The sequence below is a fragment of the Rhinichthys klamathensis genome, unplaced genomic scaffold (genome assembly GCF_029890125.1).
Source record: "Rhinichthys klamathensis goyatoka isolate OS25496 unplaced genomic scaffold, OSU_Roscu_1.1 h1tg000911l_1, whole genome shotgun sequence".
NCBI lineage: Eukaryota > Metazoa > Chordata > Actinopteri > Cypriniformes > Leuciscidae > Rhinichthys > Rhinichthys klamathensis.
The window spans coordinates 391,670-417,500 of record NW_026607255.1 but is presented as its reverse complement, the minus strand read 5'-3'; the positions used below and the strand labels follow the sequence as shown (position 1 = coordinate 417,500).

Below are 25,831 nucleotides of genomic sequence, written 5' to 3'. Positions count from 1 at the left end.
AATCTTTGAAAATCAAAACCTGGATTTTTTTGTTGTTGTTGTTATTATGACCTACAAATGCTATGTGAAAGTTTGAAACAGAAAATAGTGGTTTTCATCTTTCCACTTCTTGGTAAAGAAAACACATTTTTACTCAAATTAATCTAAATGGATTTATTGCGTTTTGGAACCAAACTCTTCACATGTCTTCCTGACTTCCAGTCTCAGCTACAACTACAGTGTTTGAGGGCGGGGCAAAGTAGACGATCGCGAGCAGCCAGTGATGACCAAAGACGGGCATTATGCAAATTTGTTACATTGCTATGTAGGTTTGTAACAGGAATTGAGATGGAATTGTCGACTCGATTCTTTCTTTTAGGAGACAATACATTTATTTGTCATGCACTTTTATCTTTGAAACTTCACAAACAGCTATATTACACACTGCATGAAAAATAATACTCGTAAAAGCATAATTGGGGCACTAAACAACCCAATGAAGGGAATAGATATATGTTGTCTTTATTAAAAATATATATATTTTTAAATCAGCAGGTCATAAAGAAAACATTGTCATTGAGACCTTTTGATATGTCTTGTTGTAAGCAACCATATTGATGCTTTAGTAGTTCCTTGAAAATTGTGAGGCGTCGTTTGTCGGCAAAGTTCAGCAGCAAAAACTCTCAGCATTCCCTTCTGCAGCAAACACAAATATAAACACCTTCGTCCCTGAAGCGAGCAGTCTTGGTTTCTCTTAGCTTGTTGTCTCACCTGTATGGTAGCTGTCAGGGATTGCTTCTTTCATCTAGAACAAGGGAACAAAGACTGCTTTTAGGTGATGCCAAGAAAAGCACCAGAGCCAAAGTGAAGTATTGCGTGCCTTGTCTCCAGTGGAGCGTACGGCTTTGATCAGACGTACACTACGCTTTTGGCACACAAGAGCTTGAAAAGCCCAAACACACCATATAATGGGTATATGTGCGCTCGAAACACACCTGACTCCTCTGCCCTCATCTGAAATGTATGAACTGTGTGATTTTGACAGACTGAATAACAATGTGCTCTTAAAATGTCCTCATGAAATGTTGCATTTGCACCTGAGACGGAAAACGGGGTGCGTGACTGGATCTTCCCATTCAGTGGGAAGTGTTTGGAGTAGACCACAAAAGCATGGCATTAATATATTGTCTTTTTGTTATTAAAGGTTTAACCAATTCGAAATCAATCAATCAAACATGCCGTGAAAAGACATTTGCAATGCCGTTTTTGCATTTTATAACAAATCATGCCGTGCAATAATTCCCTCCATTGACTAAACACATTATTCTCTAAAGTCTGGAAGAGCAGCAAATCGGCATATTAGAATAATTTCTGAAGGATCATCCAAATAATACGTTTTCACAATATTACAATTTTTTTAACAAATAAATGCAGCCTTGATGAGCAGTTCAAAAACATTACAAATCTTACCGATCCCAAACTTTTGAACAGTAGTGCATCATAAAAAATGATGAATAATAATATAAAATATGCACAAGAATGGTGAGATGATAGAGTGTAAGATGTGCAGTAAATATAAATGTCAGTCTCTATTCCTCACACAAATCTATCGTACGATATAACTTGAATAGTGCATGAGTCAGATAGACTGATGTTTTGACTTTTTGTGTGTTTGTCGGCTCCCGGTAACCACCACATGCTTTCATTGTATAGAAAAGAGCAGCTCAGACATTGATTCATATTACATGTATATGGAAGAAAGGCTTGGAATGACTTGAGGGTGCCTTTATTTTTGACCCTCTGGTTAAAGTTTCTAGCAACGGACAGTGTTAAGCTGCAGAAGCTCAGCAAACTGTTGATTCAGACGGTCCTTGAGAAAACATTGAAAAAACAGTTAGTCCTCCTACACTCGACTCGATGGAGTCTTGGGAAATCATATCGATCGATAGTTCCTGTTCAAGAAAGATTGCTGCGCACACTAAAGGGCGATGGATGCTCTCAGTGGCCTTCATTTACAGTTTCCAATCAATAAATCTACATGACTAAGCATGAGCGTCAGAGGTAAATTACAGTTCACATTGACTTCCACATCGACTTTTCTTCTGCTTAGGATTGAGTACATTGAAAATGTGACTGTGGTGCAATGGAAGCAAACCCTTATAAAAATGATGAAGGCATTTTACACAAACATTGGATTCAGACATATCTTGTTGCGTATTTACCATCATATACTGGCTGCCAGAATTAAAGACACTTCAAGGCTTTGTAAACGGTTAAAAACTTATTTAACAAACTTTTAAAGATTAATGTAACACTTTAATGTTTTTTTTCTAGTTAAAAATGAAACGGATCTCTGCGTCTTTTTTCCTTTTTCTAGCAGTTTTTAAATGCAATAATGTGTCGTAACACTGAACGGACACATCGCTCCTCATTAGCCTGAGATCGGAGACTGTGATTCTTGGATTTATGCTTCCTAAACAGGACATTAACACAATACTCTGAGCAGCGGTCTCCTGATTAGCATAATTAACGTGCACTCCAGTGAGAGTCTGCCATCGTTAATGAGGTATAGCTAGGTAATGAGCCCAAGTACGGTTGTGTCATGGATCTGATTGGCTGGTACGTGCAGTGCACAGGTTAGTCCTAATTCATGCACTGTATGAATGTCCCATCTTTGGTGGCTGCCTTATTTTTCCCACCCATTCTAATGTTAACACAATTGTACACTAACCCGGATACATTTGAAAATTAACGTTTTGGCTTTCTGTCTACACTGAGAAAACTGAGCTTTTTGAAGACGCTTTTCCAAGTGGATACGTTTGAGAAAACATTGTAATGTGGACTATAAAAACGAAGGTGTTTACTCGCAACTGTTGTCCGACTAAGTATTTTCACTGGCCACAATTTTGACATCGATACCATGGGGAAAACTGCCATGTAGATAATTTTAATATTATCTCATAATTTGGCAGCAGGAATATTAGGCTGCTGTCACTTTAAGATCTAACGCACAGATCCAGTATACTGTTACACATGCGTTTTCTTTCTCAACTGTTTACGCTCACCTAAAACATGACTGACTGTGTTTACGTGAACATTCACCAAGACCGGCATTTTGACATTATTTTGTGTGTATTTGACTGTTTAAGCGCAATAAAGAGCGAAAAAGGCCACAATTTAGTACCGAGAGGCTTTAGGTGCCGCACTTTGGGTGTTTGAGCACAAAATCTGCGGGAATGAGTAAAATTATGCGCAATACACGGATAATTTCCGAAATTCAAGCCCTGTGACAACAACAATATTCATTCGAAGCAAATGAAACGAGTGAGTGAGTGGAGGTGGGTTTGTGTGTCACTCGCTGTCAGAGAGATATGAGAGAGAGAGAGAGAGAGAGAGAGAGAGAGAGAGAGAGAGAGAGAGAGAGAGAGAGAGAGAGAGAGAGAGAGAGAGCAGCTGGTATCGTATTCTGCAGAAAATGAGTATTGGAAGTGTTTCAGATATTTCAGTATCAATATGAATCGAAAAATCAATATTTTTGACAACACTACATTGCACTTATAACTATAGTTTATTATTTCAGATGCTTTTTTTGATGACTACAGATGACTACAATTGATCAATGTATATATTATATATAAAATTCATGAGTGACTGTGTTACACGCCACTGCTGAAATACACCCGCATTTGACGGCTGATTAAAGGTACAATATGTAAGAATTTTGTAATAAAATATCCAAAAATCACTTGCACAGTGTGATATATTTCCTGCAGTTGTGTACTTACAATATCCCAAAAGTCTCCAAAGATTTTTTATTTCAGAGAAATTCCAATTTTAAATAAGTGGCCGCCCCGGAAAAAAAATGTCGCCTGTCAATGACGCAATATCCGCGCTATCCTCGGTTTCCGTTCATACTGCCATAGCCATGACGTAACCATGGCGACAGACGTGGACAACTGCGTAGTGCGTAACGTTTAGCGGCACGCAGTTCTTGTTTCTTTCAAACATAGACCATGGCAAGCAGACTTTGGGACAAACAAGGAGAACTAAAATGAGGATCAATATCAGCGTGGCGTTTTTGAGATGCCGAGAGCTCCACGTCCGCGACTATCTTGGACTCGACACAGCTTCACGAGTCACGACTTGACAGCTTTATTAGACAGGTGAACAAATGTACATAAAACAAATCAATGTTATATAACATTGTTATATAACATATATAACCCGTCCTTCGGATGAGACGTTAAACCGAGGCCCTGACTCTCTGTGGTCATTAAAAATCCCAGGATGTCTTTCGAAAGAGTAGGGGTGTAACCCCGGCATCCTGGCCAAATTTGCCCATTGGCCTCTGTCCATCATGGCCTCCTAATCATCCCCATATATATATATACACTGATTGGCTTCATCACTCTGTCTCCTCTCCACCAGTAAGCTGGTGTGTGGTGAGCGTTCTGGCGCACTATGGCTGCTGTCGCATCATCCAAGTGGATGCTGCACATTGGTGGTGGTTGAGGAGATTCCCCCCTTCCATGTGAAGCGCTTTGAGTGCCGAGAAAAGCGCTATATAAATGTAATGAATTATTATTATTATTATAACGTTAGCTCAACATGATGAAATGTTAGAATATGGTCAGTATGTTATTCTAATGTTGATCTAGCTTAACGTTACTGCTAGTTTCGTATAGCAAGCGAACTAACACGTAGTATAACATTATAACTTTCAACACACATTTAAATGCCGTTTAGTGTGATAGTGTAACGTTAGACCAAGTGAAGCAGCGCTGCGTTACCTCACAAGTTTAATTCGTCTAATAAACTGTCCTGAGTAATCCAGCACTTGCGGGTAGTTCGGTAGAATTAAATGTCCTTATTCCTTTATATCCGCGGGACTCGCGTGTGATATCTGTCTCTTTAACAATCGCGACCTGCTTCATACCACTGTAATGTTAAAAACATGAATGTTTGCACTTATCCATAAACATTATTAGATCCATCAGCTTGACAGCAAGTCCCATCATTCAGCTCATCACTGCGTCATCAACCTACGCCTTTGTTATTGTTGGAAACTGCGCCCTCTTGTGGCGAAAAAAACTACATATTGTGCCTTTAATGTAAAGTAGTCTCAGTGTTGGACAATACTTTTATTGTTATTTGGTATGTTTGCTAATGCAAGTTTATTGAGGTACAGTATATTAAGAGCAGATATCTGTGAATAGTTCTCATGTGTTTTTAAACAGAAAGAGAGTTTTATCATGCCTTTTGTCTGAATCATCGCATGCAATATATGATTTGTGATATCAGTGTTTGGATTGTCCTGTTCCAGTGAAGCGTGCATTTTGTTGCACAAAATCGTTGCAATGCTAAACCTGCTGCTTTTCTCGTCAGGTTGTGTTTTGACAACATATAATATCTCTGCAAAGCCCTTTTGGAAAGGTTGTTTGCCTGCAGTGATAACAAGCGGTCACTCGGTTTAGCCATGAAATGACTCCTCAAAGACAAAATGATTTTCGAGGCGAAAATGACTTTCGAATTGATCTGTCGCTATCGACAACATGCCCCACCGCCACTGAGCCGGTCATTATTCACGCTGTTTCCCACAGCGGGGTAAAAAATGTCTGAGACACCATTGAGAAGCTGGGATTTTTTTCATTTTAATCCTGGAAAGAAACAAAGTCTTAGGGTTTAAAAAACATACTAAAATAAACAGATGTACAATGATTAAGAACATGTATTTCAGATTCTGCACTATTGTAAAAATCGTAAACACCATGTGGCTTATCCTGTTTGTATCCAATCTTTCATTAAGAATATGAACCACCAACCCTGCTGATAAAAACATGCGTTTCTTCCCATGATGCTGTTATTGCATCCCAGAGCTGCCCGTTCATCAGCCTTGTCACGCTGACTGCTCTACAGTCTCTCCATGCACTCCAATTAACACATAAGCCTCAATTACCCCTATTATCAGGACTGAGAGTGCCCAAGTGTGTGTGTGTGTGTGTGTGTCTGTGGCACTGCGGCTGCATTGAATGCAATGTTGAGTTTGGCTGTCGTGTGAGGCTGACAGTGACAGGGAGGCTGGGATGAGGGTGCAAGGTTGAGGTGAGCAAACATAGTATTTCTATGTTGTTTCTAGGGTGTTGTTGTGTGATTGCTAGGGTGTTTTGGGTTGTTTCTAGGGTGTTGTTGTGTGATTGCTAGGGTGTTTTGGGTTGTTTCTAGGGTGTTGCTGTGTGATTGCTAGGGTGTTTTGGGTTGTTTCTAGGGTGTTGCTGTGTGATTGCTAGGGTGTTCTGGGTTGTTTCTAGGGTGTTGCTGTGTGATTGCTATGGTGTCTTGTAGGGGTGGGAATCTTTTACCATCTCACGATTCAATTCGATTCCGATTCTTGAGGCCACGATTCGATTCAAAATCGATTTTCGATTCAAAAAGATTTTCGATTTAAAACGATTCGATTTTATCCATAATGATTTCTAATCGGGTTTCTGATCATGATCTACTCTCATCTGCTTTGCTATACAGAATGACAAACGGAGACCAGTGTTTCCTCTAGGATTTTTTCCAGCTGTGGTGGCAGGCCCATTTCGCCAGGGGGAGGGGGCGTGGCCCATGAGTGATATTGCCATTGGCCACGCCCCCTTACCCCAGGTGTTTAAACCTCCCCTAAGTATTATAACATTATAACATGAAAGGCTCGAATAAGAGCGGCAAAGCAATTATGCGCATCCCGTGCGCAGAATGATGCACTTGAAGCAACGCGAAGTCACAGCGCGCAGCGCTCCGGATTGAAAAGTTCAAAGCACAAAGCGAAGAGATTATATCTGTCTATCTATGCTTAAATGTATTATATATTTGCAACAGTTTATTGAGCATTTTCTTTTAACAGTTTTAAATGTCAGTTACAGTGCGGATGAAGAACAATTCATAGCGCTCTCCAATGCTGTAATCTAACAGACACCGGGGAGAAAGGATTATGATTCAAAAAACGCTATAACGCGACGCGCTGTTTGAATGCAGAAATGGAGAATGACTGAGGAGAGATGAGTTTCCATTAACTTTAACTAACGACTTAAATATTCATTTTTACCTCACATTATGCTATTGAATGACTTTAGAAGTCTTGGAATATAGTGCGAACACTTTATGGTGCTTCACAATGTTTTTTATGCCTTTAGCTTAACAATAACACAATAGTATGCACATTAATATCGGACCTCACTGAGAAGCTGCAGCCGTGGCGGGATTATTTTAGGTGTGGCAGCCCGCCACGGCAGAATGAATGTAGAAGCATCATATTTAGAAGCATCAGAAGCTCTATAAAAGCATCCATATTTGCTTCCTCTGATTTGCCGCTCACGTTCAAAAACCGGCTGCGTGCATGACGTCCGGACGTCCCGTATAGGCTATAGTTACAAAAATGGAGGCGAACAGCCAGCTGATTTTATTTATTTATTAAATCGATTCTTGGACATTTCAGATCGATTCTGAATCGTTGCAAATGAGAATCTAGATTCTTCTGTGAATCGATTTTTTGGCACACCCCTAGTGTCTTGGGTTGTTTCTAGGGTGTTGTTGTGTGATTGCTAGGGTGTTTTGGGTTGTTTCTAGGGTGATGCTGTGTGATTGCTATGGTGTCTTGGGTTGTTTCTAGGGTGTTGCTGTGTGATTGCTATGGTGTCTTGGGTTGTTTCTAGGGTGTTGTTGTGTGATTGCTAGGGTGTTTTGGGTTGTTTCTAGGGTGTTGCTGTGTGATTGCTAGGGTGTTGTATGTCGTTTCTAGGGTGTTGCTGTGTGATTGCTAGGGTGTTTTGGGTTGTTTCTAGGGTGTTGCTGTGTGATTGCTGGGTGTTCTATGTAATTTCTAGGGTGTTGTTGTGTGATTGCTAGGGTGTCTTGGGTTGTACTTCTATAGCTCAAATTTCACTCACCAATGCATACTAAATATATAGCAGTAGCACACTTGTGTTTGATTGACAGATGCTTTACACTTCAGTAGAAGAAGACATTCATTGTGATGTAAATGTACACGCTTCGAAGAGTCTCTGAGAGCTTAACCACGGTGTGTTGCGTTTAGAAGCCAGCAGCAGCCATTTTCCCGTTGATTTGTGATGAGCTTATGTGAGAATAATTAATGCCAATTATCTCTTAATTACAGTGATTAGAGCTGCAGCTGCAGGATCCTCATCCTGTAGTGAAGAGAGAAACTGATGCGCTTTAAAGTGTGTGTGTGTGTGTGTGTGAGTAAACTGACATAAATGTGAGAAAAATCAGTGGAATGAGAAATATAGATTATTAAACCACATGAACATTGTTCACTTTGAATGAATGAGGCATTTATATAGCTCTTTTCGTATGTACTACTGTACACCCAAAGTGCTTTACAATCATGTCGGGGTCTCTCCTCAACCACCAGTGTGAGCATCCACTTGGACTTTGAGAAAGATCCAGCCTAATAAACGGAACTGTTTGTTTCATTTAATTTACATTAAATATCAAGTGTGTCATTGCAGCGCTCTGAGTGACACCAAAGCGAAATTGTAAAAATAATGTATAAATAAATACATAAATACAAAAATGTAAATCAATCAATCAATCAATCAATCAATCAATCAATATCAGTATTTTTGTCTTTTTATCCTTTGAAAATGTTTAAACATCTTTAAAGCATTCAAAGCTAAATTATATGAAATATACGGACTTGTTTTCACAGAGTAAATTTATTTTTCTTACCCATTTGGTAAGAAAATGGGGGAAAAAATGGGAAAAATTAGTAAAAATAGTTTAAATCAATTAATGAATCAATGAATCAATAAATGAATCAATGAATCAATGAATCAATCAGCCAATCAACCAATTAATCAATCAATGAACCAAGCAATTAATTAATCAATTAATCAATCAATCAAACAAATCTTAGCCTGGATGAAAAGTAAAAAGTAAAAAAAAAAAAGTATTAGTATCAGTATTTTTGTCTTTTTATCCTTTAAAAATATTTAAACATCTTTAAACCATGCAAAGCACAATTAGGAAAGTCATAAGGAATACATTTAAGAAATACACTAGTTTTAGAGAGAGAAAGAAATTGCTCAAATGCAATTTAAGAAATACATTTTTCTTACCCAATTAGCAAATAGTTTTTTCTAAATAAATAAATAAAGAAGAGTGCCAGACACTCACTCATAATTATATGTCACATAACTCACAAAATACATCCAAATATCCGGTCATGGTAATGGATATTTAGTTTTCCTTCTGCTAAGTGCCTCAAAAAAAAAAAAACTAAATATTTTTTTAGAAGATTTGATTCCACCATCTTGGCGAACGTTCAGTGTGTAGTTTTCTCAGAAAAGCTCCTGATCAACCTTGCGAACACAAATGTGTTTCCTGGCAGAGCCTGTGAGTTTGTCGACTTCTTGCACTCAGTGCCGCAGGATCTGTTCATATAGTTGGTGTTTGGCAGCAGCAATTAAAGCTTTAATCTGAGCTATATTCATCCAAATTAACCAATATGACTGAAAGACTAATTAGAATACAAATTCTAATTAGCAAATTATGAAGCTTAAACCCACACAAATATGTTTTAGTAACAAAGTGTGAATAAATTAAGACAAGGCACCCATACCGCTACCCAGCGGGCGTCTATTTTCTGACATAAGAAGGTTTAACATGGGGAAAAAAACTCATTTTAATTCTGTAGCCGTTGGTATAAGCCAACTTATTTTCGATCCCAGTGCTAATTAAGAGCAGGCTGTGGCTTTGAGAAGATTTTCTGAGCGTGAACCAGGGCGTCGTGGGAGAGAGAATGGCGTCTATTAGAGTCTTTATGCATCAAATATGCATTTCAGCAATTGGTTTTGCTCTGTGAAGAAATCCAAAACCACCCACTGCTCCTTCCAGCTGTACAGTAACTCGGGTTTTAAAACTGTCATTGCTCAGCGATGAAACCGGCTTTGAGCGTTTCGCTGAGCAGATTAAATTAGACTTGTAAATGTGGGGTTGTGAAGATTTGAGAGCTCTGGATTATATTTACTTTGGAGCAAGACCTCACTCGTGAAGGCTTATACTAGAGGACAGGAGTTAGTTCTCTTATGATTTATTTCGAGGGTCTGTTAAAGGAATAATTCACCTAAAAATGAAAAGTCATTTATTCACCCTCATGTTGTACCAAACCTCATATGACTTCCTTTCTTCTGTGGAACACAAAAGGAGATTTTTAGCAGGACATCCTGACTTGTGGCTTATTTTACATACATATAAAACAATGTCAATGTCCAAAAATGACCAAAAAACTCCTAACAGTAGTCAATGTGACTCATTCACTATATTCCAAGCCTTCAAAAGTCATACTTTGTATGGAGGGCAGATAGAAATTTTGAATAAATTAGCTGACACTGAAAGTTATATTTGAAGTGAATGAGATTTCAAATCTCAAATTTAAGTTTTTAGATCACTTAAAGTGCCCCGTTATGCTATTTTAAATGTCCCTAATTTCGTTTTGGAGTCTCCGACAATAGGTTTCCATGCATCCAAGGTCAAAAAACACTTTAATTTTCTCATCATATACATTGCAGCATCAGCTCTTTTCTCACAGTGTCTGAAATGGTTCGTTCGAAGATTCAGTCTCTCTAAACCCCTCCTTTCTGAGAGCCTACTCTGCTCTGATTGGTCAGATGGCCCAGTCTTTTGTGATTGGTCTACCGCTTACAGCGCATGTTGGAAACCAAATGCTCATTACAATATCTGGATTTATGCTCCGGATTTTCCTCAGAACTTTATACACGGTGATACAAACAGTAACTATTCGCGGGCAGCCAATAGCAGGCATTATGCGAATTAGTTACAAACCCACGTAGGTTCAGACAGGAAGTACGACTGGAATTACTGACAGGCAGTTCTTTTGGGAGACAATAACTCCATTTATCTGCATTTTGACCTTTGACCCTTTTACATTCACAAACAGGTATATAACAAAGGCAATATCCAAAAAGCATAACAGGGGTACTTTAAATGTGTTCTGTTCCTCGCATACACCTATAGAATGAATATAGCTCACATGTCATAAGGATTTATTTTATGGTGTTTTTGGTGGTCATTTTTGGTGCTCACCCCAGTGGAATATTAATATGGACTCGGATAGACATGAAAGAGAGAAAATGATGACAGAATTTTAATTTTATTGGTGAACTACACCTTTTATCCATCCTATATGTGCATCATCAATTTTGCTATCTTATAATTTAAATCTTTAAAATGAGACAAAACAAAACACTGACCATGAAAAGTACACAATGAATGCATTACATGTCTGAAGAGCAGTGTTGTTACTTTTAAATGAAAATGCAAACAAAAAAAGATATTTCGAAGTTGTAAACAAAGATTTTTACAAGAGTACATTTAACAAGAAAATACTATTTTAGTCCTTCAACTTCAAAATTGTATGTTTAATTGTGTTACTTGCCATTTCATTGCAATTATTTGTGAAATTTACTAGCAATTTGTGAGTGAAATTGTTTCAAAGTAAATCCTACACATCGTTTTTTTTTTTTTTTGTGTAAAACTTTTTCTTTTTAAAATTCGGTAATTAAAATACTGCTGAAATAAAATAAAATATTAGATGAAGATTTAAATTACACAAAACTTAAAGAGAAATTATAAATGTGTCCTTGGAAATGAAATGAGTTGAAGTTGAAGGTTGAAATTAAAGGTATATGGAAATATAAAAAAAACTACTAAAAATGACAAAAGCTCACGCATAACAAAATTTTTAACAAAATTTAAAATGAACCTAAAATATAAGCACAAAAGCTAATAAAAATATAAATAAATACCATAAAATATAATAAAAATAACATTTAAAACTCTCTTGACGTGAGCCGATTGAACAACAGCTCAGAGAAATACCTTGTATCCCAATGCACCGCAACATCAAATCCTGACGCTGATGTATTCCTAACATGCCCAGGCAACTTCCCCCAGTGATTAAAGATGATTATCGGAAGTCTTTGTTTGACTAATCCGGATTAATGGCATTGAAGGATTAATGCACTTGTGCTTGAACTCATGTGACCTGTGTGTGCTTCCAGCAGTCAGTGGGATCCTGGAAAAGGACATAAACATGGCAAAGGTTGAGTGAGGGAATGGAGGTCATGGATTTATTCTGTAAGATCTCTCCCAGGGTATAGCTGAGTGTTTAACCAGAGCAGACCTAAGCAGATAAAAACACACTACAGGCCCGAACCTGCCATTTATCTTCTTGTATAGAGCTTTTTAATGTCATTCAAGTAAAAGCTTTTTATACATTTTTTTACAGTCCAAAATAAAGGCTAGATGTCTACACGTCTACAACTTCATAAAAACAGCCACAAAGCTGCTATGGCGTTCTCTTAGTCTATGTTGTCTATGATAATCTACAGTCAGACAGGTTTTTTTTTTACTAAATAAACCAATATGTTGATCTGAACCCTGACGTGAAACGTGCGCTTATTAAACATTTACCAAAAAAATTTATATGTGGACATGAAATATTGATTTGCACAAATGTACAGGGGTTGGACAATAAAAATGAATAATGTATTATGGTGTAGGGCCTCCTTTTGGAGCCAATTCATCAATTCATCTTCAATTTTGAGCCGTTAATCCTCCAGAACAGCGTCCAGGTCACTATGTGATGCTGGTGTATGAAAACGTTTTCTGACTTGCTATTTAAAAACACCCAAAACTGGCTAAAAAATCTTCAGATCTCATGACTGTGCAGGCCATGGGAGATGTTCACCTTCACTAGTCCCTTTTCCATTCCATTTGCTCAAAACTTTTGCGAGATTTTCTAAATGTCGATAAAAAACTATTGCGAAATGATGGCGTTTTCGTTAACCAATTTTATGCGACTAAAACGTAATATTTTCATCTCGCGTTGAGTCATTCAAAAAATCATGGCAACGGATGTTGGTAGGTTTATGTATATCGCAGCCATCGCACTAGCCATTATTATTAATGGAAGAAGACGTAGGCGTGTTATCCAACATTAAAGGGTTAGTTCACCCCAAAATGAAAATTCTGTCAGTAATTACTCGCCCTCATGTTGTTCCAACCCCGTAAGACTTTCGTTCATCTTCGGAACACAAATTAAGATATTTGTGATTAAATCTGAGAGCTGGATCACTCCTCCATAGGCTTCTTAAGGGATCGAAACTTGCCGGCCCAAAAGTTATGAAAGACATCGTTAAAATAGTCTGAGTGACTACAGTGGCTCAACCTTAAGTTTATCAAGCGACGAGAATACTTTTTGTGCGCAAAAAAACAAACAAAAATAACAACTTTATTCAACTATTCATTTCCTTCGCTGTGGGCCTTGAGATTTCACGTAGTGATATTGCGCAAAGCTTCTAGGTTGTACGTCGCACGCATCACACACATGACCAGCGTCGGCCAATAGTAAGCCTACGTGTGACGTGCAACACAGTGAGTTGGGCAGATGTGGTTTTATGTTTTTTGGATCTGATCCGGGTTAGTACCTGGACATCCCTGTCAGACAGGACAGATTCCTCTTATGCAGACAGTTATTCCTGTTGGATGTGGTTCATCCTATGTGGAGGTATGCCGACATTACCCTGGATACCAGAGCTCTCGATACACCACAAAGACAGCGAACCGCCGCCAACGGCTCTTACTGAAATCAGATATACACTCACCTAAAGGATTATTAGGAACACCATACTAATACTGTGTTTGACCCCCTTTCGCCTTCAGAACTGCCTTAATTCTAGGTGGCATTGATTCAACAAGGTGCTGAAAGCATTCCTTAGAAATGTTGGCCCATATTGATAGGATGGCATCTTGCAGTTGATGGAGATTTGTGGGATGCACATCCAGGGCACGAAGCTCCCGTTCCACCACATCCCAAAGATGCTCTATTGGGTTGAGATCTGGTGACTGTGGGGGCCATTTTAGTACAGTGAACTCATTGCCATGTTCAAGAAACCAATTTGAAATGATTCGAGCTTTGTGACATGGTGCATTATCCTGCTGGAAGTAGCCATCAGAGGATGGGTACATGGTGGCCATAAAGGGATGGACATGGTCAGAAACAATGCTCAGGTAGGCCGTGGCATTTAAACGATGCCCAATTGGCACTAAGGGGCCTAAAGTGTGCCAAGAAAACATCGCCCACACCATTACACCACCACCACCAGCCTGCACAGTGGTAACAAGGCATGATGGATCCATGTTCTCATTCTGTTTACGCCAAATTCTGACTCTACCATCTGAATGTCTCAACAGAAATCGAGACTCATCAGACCAGGCAACATTTTTCCAGTCTTCAACTGTCCAATTTTGGTGAGCCAAAATTGTAGCCTCTTTTTCCTATTTGTAGTGGAGATTAGTGGTACCCGGTGGGGTCTTCTGCTGTTGTTGCCCATCCGCCTCAAGGTTGTGCGTGTTGTGGCTTCACAAATGCTTTGCTGCATACCTCGGTTGTAACGAGTGGTTATTTCAGTCAAAGTTGCTCTTAACTGCTTGAATCAGTCGGCCCATTCTCCTCTGACCTCTAGCATCAACAAGGCATTTTCGCCCACAGGACTGCCGCATACTGGATGTTTTTCCCTTTTCACACCATTGTTTGTAAACCCTAGAAATGGTTGTGCGTGGAAATCCCAGTAACTGAGCAGATTGGGAAATACTCAGACCGGCCCGTCTGGCACCAACAACCATGCCACGCTCAAAATTGCTTAAATCACCTTTCTTTCCCATTCTGACATTCAGTTTGGAGTTCAGGAGATTGTCTTGACCAGGACCACACCCCTAAATGCATTGAAGCAACTGCCATGTGATTGGTTCATTAGATAATTGCTTTAATGAGAAATTGAACTGGTGTTCCTAATAATCCTTTAGGTGAGTGTATATAGGCTTGTAACCTCCAACACTATATTGGCCAGTGTTTCAGAACATAGAGATAAAGGCACACACCCCCATATCATGACCAATTACAACAATGATTAGGAGGAAATAGGAGCCAAAATAAACACTAAAGTTCACAACTTAATCAAACAGTGCTTATAACAAATATCTACTGTACCGTTTCCTTTAAAAATCACTATGCACAACATACTGGGTCAACTCTAAAAGTCAAGGAAGCCAGGATAGCGGGAAGCTACACATCCATGGTTCAGGAGACTTTGGGGCTGTTTACACGACACCAGTTTCAGTTTTTGGTCGTTCATTTACACGACAATGGCATTATGGTGGCCTTTCGAAAACTTTTGAAAAAGGGTTTCAGAGTCCAAGTGATGATGCCGTTATTGTTTCCGTGTAAACTACAAAAAAATTCAAATTTGTGAAAACGGTGATGTCATGTGCATGTGTATTATGTGGTCAGTCTATAGGCGCGTATATAGTGTTTCTTTACAAAGTGACATCATCGCCAACTACTGGCCTGGCAGCAGAATACAGCGTTTTTTAATAGATGCGTGTGAATGGGGATTGTTTTGTTTTGTTAACCTTGTCGTCTGAATGCGAAAAACGCAAAGAAAAAATGCTTTTCTGTTTTCAGTACATCGTTGACGTGTAAACGTAGCTTAAGATACAGTAGCAACCACTCCTGTCGTCAATCAATTCGTCTCTCATTAGCTCCACTTGTGAGCAAGTACAGCTTAAGGGCCAGATTTACTATCAGCTTGCACCAGCGCAAACCCTCTTTTGCCGTTAAAAAGCTACTGTCGGGATTTACTAAAGACACGCTGTGAAAAATGTGGGTTATTTTTGCGGCTGATCTTATTGCATATGCATTTGTAGGAGTTTCTCTTTCAGACGCATAATGTATGGGAGAAGAGAATTTAAATTAAGCATGCAAGGTGATTTACGAAGGTTTGCGCTCGTCAATTTACTGGTATTTGTGCCATTATTTACCGCCCCAAAGAAAGCATGTCTGAAACCAGACGCTAATTTGCACTGCTCTTGGTAGATTGCGTTGATCATTATGGAAATGATCCGGCTGCGTCTGTGTTCTTACATTTGTGTGTGTCAGTAGATCATGCGCAGATCACTTTCCACTCTCATCTGCGCTTTTATGGGATTGTGCTCTCAAGATAATTTGCCTCGTTTAGTAAATCTGGCCCTAAGTGTGGAACAAGAGAAAGAGAAAAAGAATGAGCAATAGTAATCGTGATGCTTTGCAAACACATTTTTGGAAACACATTTTTAAAAAAAATTATAAAAAGAGAAAAACTGACAAATGGGATTTTTAATTTATCCTGTAGGATCATATTTCATTTTTTTAGGCAGTTATTTGTTGAAAATGTTAGTATCCGTTCCAAATTATAATAATTTTATATTTTATATTATTTTCAAATGTGACTATTAAGTCAAATTACCCTTAATAAAGACACCAGAATTAAGTAAACTTCTAAAATACATATGCATTACAGTATGTGCATAATTTCATACTATACATCTCTCACAGTAAATGCACAGAAATCCACCATGTTTTATCCCAAACAAATAGGGCATCAGCCACAGATGTTTCCGTGTGTTGGAGAGCTTCATGTGAGGTGTCAGGTGGAGAAGTTAAATTGCCGTTACCCTGAGAGCAGACACTTCAGCACACAGCTGTTTACTCACTATCAGACCTCAGTCTGTCATCAGCATCTCGTTTCACTGGCAAACACACCATGAGAAACACCTCCATCTTTTTTAACTGTAAGCATGTGGTAACCCAGTGTTTAAAGCAGGGTTGTGCCTTTAAAATTGAACTAAGAATGCCTTTAAATTTCCATTTTTCCCCAAATATAAATGAAATTTGACAAGATGTTGAATAGTAAATTGAATATATATACATATATACACACACACACACACACACACATATATATATATATATTTATGAACCGTACTCAGATCATTTCCCGAGATGGTCTTGGTTCGGTTCGGTTCGGTTCGTTTTTAAGGGGTTTGATTCTATTTATATACATATATACACATGCATTTTTAATGATCCCTGTTATTTTGCTAAAATTATTAACATTTTGCAGATTCTGCAAGGTGTATGTAAACTTTTGACCATGACGTTGTGTGTGTGTGTGTGTTTACAGAATTTATATCCCATGATACCGCCACAGTGATTCGTTATGGACATATTTGGAATACTTCAGACATCACTATAGTTATGAATACATTTGTCTATGTATATATGCACCTCTCTGTCGATCCTGTTTTGTTTCAGTCACCGTTAACTAATTCGACGTCTGCTTAAACAGAGCCGCTGCCTGAGAGATGCATTAGATGCGATGTGGTCTGTGCTGGATTAGCATTTCTTTGCCTGAGGTCTGAATAGGGAATGTGGCTAGTGCTACCTTTACCATTTTGTTGCCATTAAAAATGAAAGCAACACCAAGGAAAATGACAAAGATAAAATTACAAGAAGATTAAGAGCAGAGCAAATGTGCATATGCTGTGGAGGAAACATGCAGTCCTGCAGGATGCTTCTGATTCATGCTTTCTCTCACATTCAGTCCTTCCATCTTGTGTTAGTTTGCCTTTGTCTGCTGTGCTTTAAATGTCATCTTGCATTGACCTCATGAATACTGTGCGTGTGTGTGTGTGTGTGTGTGTCCGGAGGGCAGTGTGTGTGTGGATGCTGTATCTTATTCTAGTCATTCTTAGCAGCTGTGGCGTGTTTACAATCTTGTCCTCAGGTTTTTTGAAAGAGCATCTTCAAAATCCCCTAAAACTGCAGAACAATGGCATTGCACTGAATGTTTCTCAGAAGAGAGATTCATTTCTATTTCATAGCTCATCTAATGCTCACTAATGCTTCTTTCACTAAAAAAAAGCTTTTGAGAAAAAAAAAGACACAAATGAGCAAATAGTTAACATCCAGAAATAGTATAGAGCAATATTTGCCAGTCATACATAAATGAAACTAACATTTATGCACTGAAAAATCATGGCTTGTTAACTATTTGCATCTGTTCGTTTTTCATATTTTCAAAATGCATTTATTCAAATTGCATAAATCTGTTCATTGTGAAATCAATTGAATTTATTCAGTTAAAAAGTATGAACATATATGGAACAAGCAATATTCAATTAAATATATAAACCTGGTTAGTTATTTAAAATTTTAATCAAATTCAGTTTATTAGTACTATTACAGAAATCTTACCCATTTCATTTATGTATGACTGACAAATATGCATCACATTAAGTTTATTAGTTTGTTTATTGTAAGACTTTGTGATCTAAACTATCTAAAATTCATGACATGAATGATTCCTCAAATTATGTTTAGATATATTGGTAACACTTTACAATAAGGTTAATTTATTAAACATTAGTTAATGTATGAACTAACCATGAGCAATACATTTGTTACTGTTTTTGTTCATTTTTGTTAACGTTAGTTAATACAAATCCAGCTGTTCATTGTTTGTTCATATTAGTTCACAGTGCATTAACTAATGTTAACAAGATTTTAATAAAGTATTAGTAAATGTTGAAATTAACATTAACAAAGATTAACAAATGCTGAAGAAGTATTGTTCATTCTTAGTTAATGTTAACTAATGTAGTTAACTAATGAACCTTATTGTAAAGTGTTACCGATATATTTTTAATATTATTTCTTTAGGTATATTAGGCTGCTGTCACTTTAAGACCTGATAGATGGATCCATTATATCCGTTACATATGCATTTTCTTAAAACATAACTGACTGTGTTTACGTGAATACTCACCAAGACCGGCATTTTGACATTATTTTGTGTGTATTTGACTGTTTAAGCGAAATAAGCAGCTCAATTCTACTATAAGAAGAAGTCAATTTAGTACTGAGAGGCTTTATGTGGCGCACTTTGGGCGTTCGACACAAAATCCGTGGTAATGAGTAAAATGATGTGCAAAAACACAATACAACACCGAAATTCAAGCCCTTTAACAGCAACAATATTTATCCAGAGCAAATAAAACGAGTGAGTGAGTGGAGGCGGGTTTGTGTGTCACTCGCTGTTGGAGAGATGAGAGATAGAGAGAGAGAGAGAGAGAGAGAGAGAGAGCAGCTGGTATCATATTCCAGGATATGGTATCATATTATGGTAATTATATTTAATCCCGGAAAAATTAGTATTAGAAGCGTTTCAGATATTTCATTATTGATATTGAAATATCGATATTTTTGACAACACTACATTGCACTTTGTTTATTATTTTAGATGCTTTTTTAAAAGATTACAATTGAAAAATGTATATATTATATATAAAATTCGGGTTGGCGAATGTTAAAGGGTTAGTTCACCCAAAAATGAAAATGATGTCATTAATGACTCTCCCTCATGTCGTCCCAAGCCTGTCAGACCTCCGTTCATCTTCAGAAAACAGTTTAAGATATTTTAGATTTAGTCCGAGAGCTTTCTGTCCCTCCATTGGAAATGTATGTCCGGTATACTGTCCTTGTCCAGAAAGGAAATAAAGACATCATCAAAGTAGTCCATGTGACATCAGTGGGTTAGTTAGAATGTTTTTTTGAAGCATCGAAAATACATTTCGTTCCAAAAATAACAAAAACTACGACTTTATTCAGCATTTTATTGTCTTCCAGTTCTGTTGTGGATCCGCGTTCAGTGCCGCTGCTGACGTAAGACGCTGCTGACGTGTATCTGGTGTGTGTGTGTGTGTGTGTGTGTGTGTGTGTGTGTGTGTGTGTGAGACGTAAGACGCTGCTGACGTGTGTCTGGTGTGTGTGTGTGTGTGTGTGTGTGTGTGTGTGTGACGTAAGAGACGCTGCTGACGTGTGTCTGGTGTGTGTGTGTGTGTGTGTGTGTGACGTAAGACGCTGCTGACGTGTGTCTGGTGCGCCCGAGCTTCGTTTACAGTCTGAGGGAGACGCACGCTGGAAACAAAACAATCTTCGCAAACATGTCTAAGGATTTCCACACAGAGGAAGACTTGCATTTTTTTGCCCAGCCATATTTATTTGAACCCGAATACACGGACGCACCAGACACACACACACACACACACACACACACACACCAGACACACGTCAGCAGCGTCTTACGTCAGCAGCGGCACTGAACGCGGATCCACAACAGAACCAGAATACACACACACACACACACACACACCAGACACACGTCAGCAGCGTCTTACGTCAGCGGCGGCACTGAACGCGGATCCACAACAGAACCGGAATACACACACACACACACACACCAGACACACGTCAGCAGCGTCTTACGTCAGCGGCGGCACTGAACGCGGATCCACAACAGAACCAGAATACACACACACACACACACACACACACCAGACACACGTCAGCAGCGTCTTACGTCAGCAGTGGCACTGAACGCGGATCCACAACAGAACCAGAATACACACACACACACACACACCAGACACACGTCAGCAGCGTCTTACGTCAGCAGCGGCACTGAACGCGGATCCACAACAGAACCAGAATACACACACACACACACACACACACACCAGACACACGTCAGCAGCGTCTTACGTCAGCAGCGGCACTGAACGCGGATCCACAACAGAACCGGAATACACACACACACACACACACACCAGACACACGTCAGCAGCGTCTTACGTCAGCAGTGGCACTGAACGCGGATCCACAACAGAACCAGAATACACACACACACGCACCAGACACACGTCAGCAGCGTCTTACGTCAGCGGCGGCACTGAACGCGGATCCACAACAGAACCGGAATACACACACACACACACACACACACACACACACACACCAGACACACGTCAGCAGCGTCTTACGTCAGCGGCGGCACTGAACGCGGATCCACAACAGAACCAGAATACACACACACACACACACACACACACACACACACACCAGACACACGTCAGCAGCGTCTTACGTCAGCAGTGGCACTGAACGCGGATCCACAACAGAACCAGAATACACACACACACACACACACACACACACCAGACACACGTCAGCAGCGGCACTGAACGCGGATCCACAACAGAACCGGAATACACACACACACACCAGACACACGTCAGCAGCGTCTTACGTCAGCGGCGGCACTGAACGCGGATCCACAACAGAACCGGAATACACACACACACACACACACCAGACACACGTCAGCAGCGTCTTACGTCAGCGGCGGCACTGAACGCGGATCCACAACAGAACCAGAATACACACACACACACACACACACACACACACACACACACCAGACACACGTCAGCAGCGTCTTACGTCAGCAGTGGCACTGAACGCGGATCCACAACAGAACCAGAATACACACACACACACACACACACACACACCAGACACACGTCAGCAGCGGCACTGAACGCGGATCCACAACAGAACCGGAAGACAATACAATGCTGAATAAAGTCCTAGTTTTTGTTATTTTTGGAGCAAAATGTATTTTCGATGCTTCAAAACATTCTAACTAACCCACTGATGTCACATGGACTACTTTGATGATGTCTTTATTTCCTTTCTGGACAAGGACAGTATACCGGACATACATTTCCAATGGAGAGACAGAAAACTCTCGGACTAAATCTAAAATATCTTAAACTGTGTTCTGAAGATGAACGGAGGTCTGACGGGCTTGGAGCGACATGAGGGAGAGTCATTAATGACATCATTTTCATTTTTGGATGAATGTCAATGTCAAGCCCCAGAATGACAAAATCCTTAAAAACAACATTTATACATCAGCAGAGCATTTTTTTTCTCGCACGCTCACGTGAGCATCCACTCCATTGCCTGCAAACTCAAAATCAAACGTGAGGTGCCAAAAAAGTCTTTGGTGTGGAATTAAAGGAGGCCGGTGGAGTTGATCGCTGGAGCACATCTGAACGGCTCACAGCGCTTTTCTTCCACCCACCTCAGTGAAGAGACCTGCCACTGTCAATCATTCTCCGGCACACACACACCTCGCACGCTGACGTGACCTCTGATAAACAGACTAATCCTGCTTGGTGGAGTAATGGCGGAGGACGGGAGGGGGGGCAGTGCTGTGCTGGGCCTGTCTCACTCACTGTGGAGTGATAAGAGGAGAGAACGGCCTATCTGAAACCCTCTTCATGTGGTCCAGGTGTTCAAGACATTGTCTTTGCATGTCTGAATGTTTTTTTTTTCTACGGTTAAAGTTACATTGCTCATCTCATCTCTGTATTTTGGTGGTTAAACAATTTTTTATTTTTTTTGTAAAAATTAGATTTCAGCATCATTTACGTGCCATCATGTTGTTGTTGCAAACAAATATCTATCTATCTATCTATCTATCTATCTATCTATCTATCTATCTATCTATCTATCTATCTATCTATCTATCTATCTATCTATCTATCTATCTATCTATCTATCTATCTATCTATCTATCTGTCTGTCTGTCTGTCTGTCTGTCTGTCTGTCTATCTATCTATCTATCTGTCTGTCTGTCTGTCTGTCTGTCTGTCTGTCTGTCTCTGTCTACTGTATCTATCTGTCTGTCCGTCTATCTATCTATCTGTCTGTCTGTCTGTCTGTCTATCTATCTATCTGTCTATCTATCTGTCTGTCTGTCTGTCTGTCTATCTATCATCTGTCTGTCCGTCCATCCATCTATCTATCTGTCTGTCTCTATCTATCTATCTATCTATCTATCTATCTATCTATCTATCTATCTCTCTATCTCTCTGTCTGTCTGTCTGTCTGTCTATCTGTCTGTCTATCATCTGTCTATCCATCTATCCGTCCGTCTGTCGGTCCATCCATCCATCTATCTATCTATCTATCTATCTATCTATCTATCTATCTATCTATCTATCTATCTATCTATCTATCTATCTATCTATCTATCTATCTATCTATCTATCTATCTATCTATCTATCTGTCTGTCTGTCTGTCTGTCTGTCTACTGTATCTATCTGTCTATCTATCTACTCATCTCTTCCGTGAGCACTTCATCATCATCATCATTAAAAAAAAGTCTATGCTTTCACTTTCTTTAATCCCTCCCTACCCTATCTTATGCTACTCTAAGCAATGTCTGAAACATATGAAGATCTGCTTCCTGTATATTAATCTTTAAAGCTTCTGTTTTGTGGCAGGTCTCAGTATCCGTGGCAGTCCCGATGAAGACCCTCCGGACCCTCAGCTCATGCGTCTGGATAACATGCTCCTAGCAGAGGGCGTGTCTGGGCCAGAGAAAGGGGGCGGGGGATCAGCGGTTGCTGCGGCAACAGCAGCGGTGGGAGTCGGGGCCGACAACTCCATCGAGCACTCGGACTACAGAGCAAAACTCACTCAGATCAGACAGATCTACCACACCGAGCTGGAGAAATACGAGCAGGTCTGCAACATCACGGTAGAATGAATGCAACCTGCACACCAGTGCTTATACAGAAACATGAGTAATCACACATCCTAGCGCTGCTCGCTGGGAAACTAGCTGTCACTACACAGATAAACTACTACCATTCTAGGGAACAACATAGTTACTATCTCATGCAATGAACACATTCACACGATCATAATGAGCAGTGTTATTTGATGTACTGTTATAGTTTGTATGCATTTTTTGTTAACTTTTTTTATTTTTTATATTTTCAGTTTTTATTTAATTTGAGCTCAATTTATAGTTGTTTTTAAAATATATTCATTTATAAATTAATTTAATGTTTATGTCAGATTTAGTTTTAGTTAAGTTTTTGATGTATTTTAATTAATATTATGAGTTTTATGGTAACTCTTTACAATAAGGTCTCATTAGTTAATGCATTAGTTAACATGAACTAACTATGAGAAATATATTTTACATGATTTATTTACCTTTGTTAATGTTTGTTGATAGAAATAATCATTCATGTTCACAGTTCACTAACTAATGTTAACAGATACAACTTTTGATTTTAATAATGTATTAGTAAATGTTGAGATTGACATTAACAAAGATTAATAAATGCTGTAGAAGTATTGCTCATTATATTTCATGTTAAGTAATATAGTTAACTAATGTTAACAAATGAAACCTTATAAAGTGCTAAACCTTGTAAAGTGTTGTTAAACCTTGTAAAGTGCTACCAGTTTGGTTTATTTTTTGGTTATGAGTAATTTGATTGGGTCACTGGCGTGCAACATGTTTTCATTTTATATTTACTTTATTTTTCAGCAAATATTTTTTAAATATATTTATTTATTTTATTGTTACGTTTTCTATTTATTTTAATTTATATAATTGTTTTGTATTGTTAGTTAAAATTTCCACCCCAGATTTTAGTGCTTAGAATAATAGTTAGTTGCCAAGGTGTCATTTTAAAATTTTTCATCTAATATTTATTTAAAACAATTTATTTATTTATTTTATATGTATTATTTTTTTTTATTTTTTTGTTTTATATATTTCCAGATACTAATTTTAGTGCTTCAACTCAGTGCTTTTCATCTAATATTTATAATAAATTTTTATTTCAGCTTTATTTCAATAAACAGAAATGAATTTGCTTTCACCATCAGTTATGAGTCATTTGATTGGTTCACACAGGCGTGCAACGAGTTCACTACTCATGTGATGAACCTGTTGAGGGAACAGTCTCGCACGCGACCCATCTCACCCAAAGAGATCGAGCGCATGGTGAACATCATCCACCGCAAGTTCAGCTCCATCCAGATGCAGCTGAAGCAGAGCACCTGTGAGGCCGTGATGATCCTCAGGTCACGCTTCCTCGACGCCAGGTCAGAAACTCACGCACGTTTCCTTTCATGCATTTGGCAGATGCTTTTAGTTTCATCCAAAACAACTTGCAGAACATTTAATGTATATGCATTTGTCCAGCGTACTGTATCTTCTTATTTGAATGAGGTGCAATCCATAATACACCTCATTTACCCATAGAAAAGGTTGTGTAGAAAGGCACGGAAAATGAATAACACATTCTACGGAGCCACGAAAGGGACGTGGTTAGGCTTGCTGCCGTACTCGGTTACATTACAGTCCATCAGATTTCACTTACCACATGAAGATACTGTAGGAAGGAGAGATGATTGACAGCACGACGATGGAGGATTTGGTGCGCAACAGATGTATGCATATGTGTGTGTATATGTATATAAAGTGTACACACACATACATTATTATATATATACTGTATATATATACACACACACACATATACACTCACCTAAAGGATTATTAGGAACACCTGTTCAATTTCTCATTAATGCAATTATCTAATCAACCAATCACATGGCAGTTGCTTCAATGCATTTAGGGGTGTGGTCCTGGTCAAGACAATCTCCTGAACTCCAAACTGAATGTCAGAATGAGAAAGAAAGGTGATTTAAGCAATTTAGAGCGTGGCATGGTTGTTGGTGCCAGACGGGCCGGTCTGAGTATTTCACAATCTGCTCAGTTACTGGGATTTTCACGCACAACCATTTCTAGGGTTTACAAAGAATGGTGTGAAAAGGGAAAAACATCCAGTATGCGGCAGTCCTATGTGGCAAAAATGCCTTGTTGATGCTAGAGGTCAGAGGAGAATGGGCCGACTGATTCAAGCTGATAGAAGAGCAACTTTGACTGAAATAACCACTCTTTACAACCGAGGTATGCAGCAAAGCATTTGTGAAGCCACAACACGCACAACCTTGAGGCGGATGGGCTACAACAGCAGAAGACCCCACCGGGTACCACTCATCTCCACTACAAATAGGAAAAAGAGGCTACAATTTGCAAGAGCTCACCAAAATTGGACAGTTGAAGACTGGAAAAATGTTGCCTGGTCTGATGAGTCTCGATTTCTGTTGAAACATTCAGACGGTAGAGTCAGAATTTGGCGTAAACAGAATGAGAACATGGATCCATCATG

At 39.0% G+C, this 25,831-nt stretch overlaps 1 protein-coding gene and 1 long non-coding RNA gene across 3 annotated transcripts in view; one reads left to right on the top strand and one right to left on the bottom strand.

The window, feature by feature from the left end:
• The window catches only part of LOC130078570 (uncharacterized), a 29,203-nt gene extending 17,198 nt beyond the window's left edge, over positions 1-12,005 (bottom strand). The window contains exon 1 of the long non-coding RNA XR_008805945.1: positions 11,881-12,005. This is a non-coding gene — a long non-coding RNA (uncharacterized LOC130078570). The remainder of the gene's footprint in view (positions 1-11,880) is intronic.
• pbx3a (pre-B-cell leukemia homeobox 3a) overlaps positions 1-25,831 on the top strand; it is a 69,224-nt gene that overhangs the window by 18,489 nt on the left and 24,904 nt on the right. For both annotated transcript variants that reach the window (XM_056244114.1, XM_056244113.1), the window contains exons 3-4: positions 23,075-23,316; positions 24,508-24,698. In XM_056244114.1, coding sequence (XP_056100089.1) covers positions 23,075-23,316; positions 24,508-24,698 — 433 coding nt within the window. The remainder of the gene's footprint in view (positions 1-23,074; positions 23,317-24,507; positions 24,699-25,831) is intronic.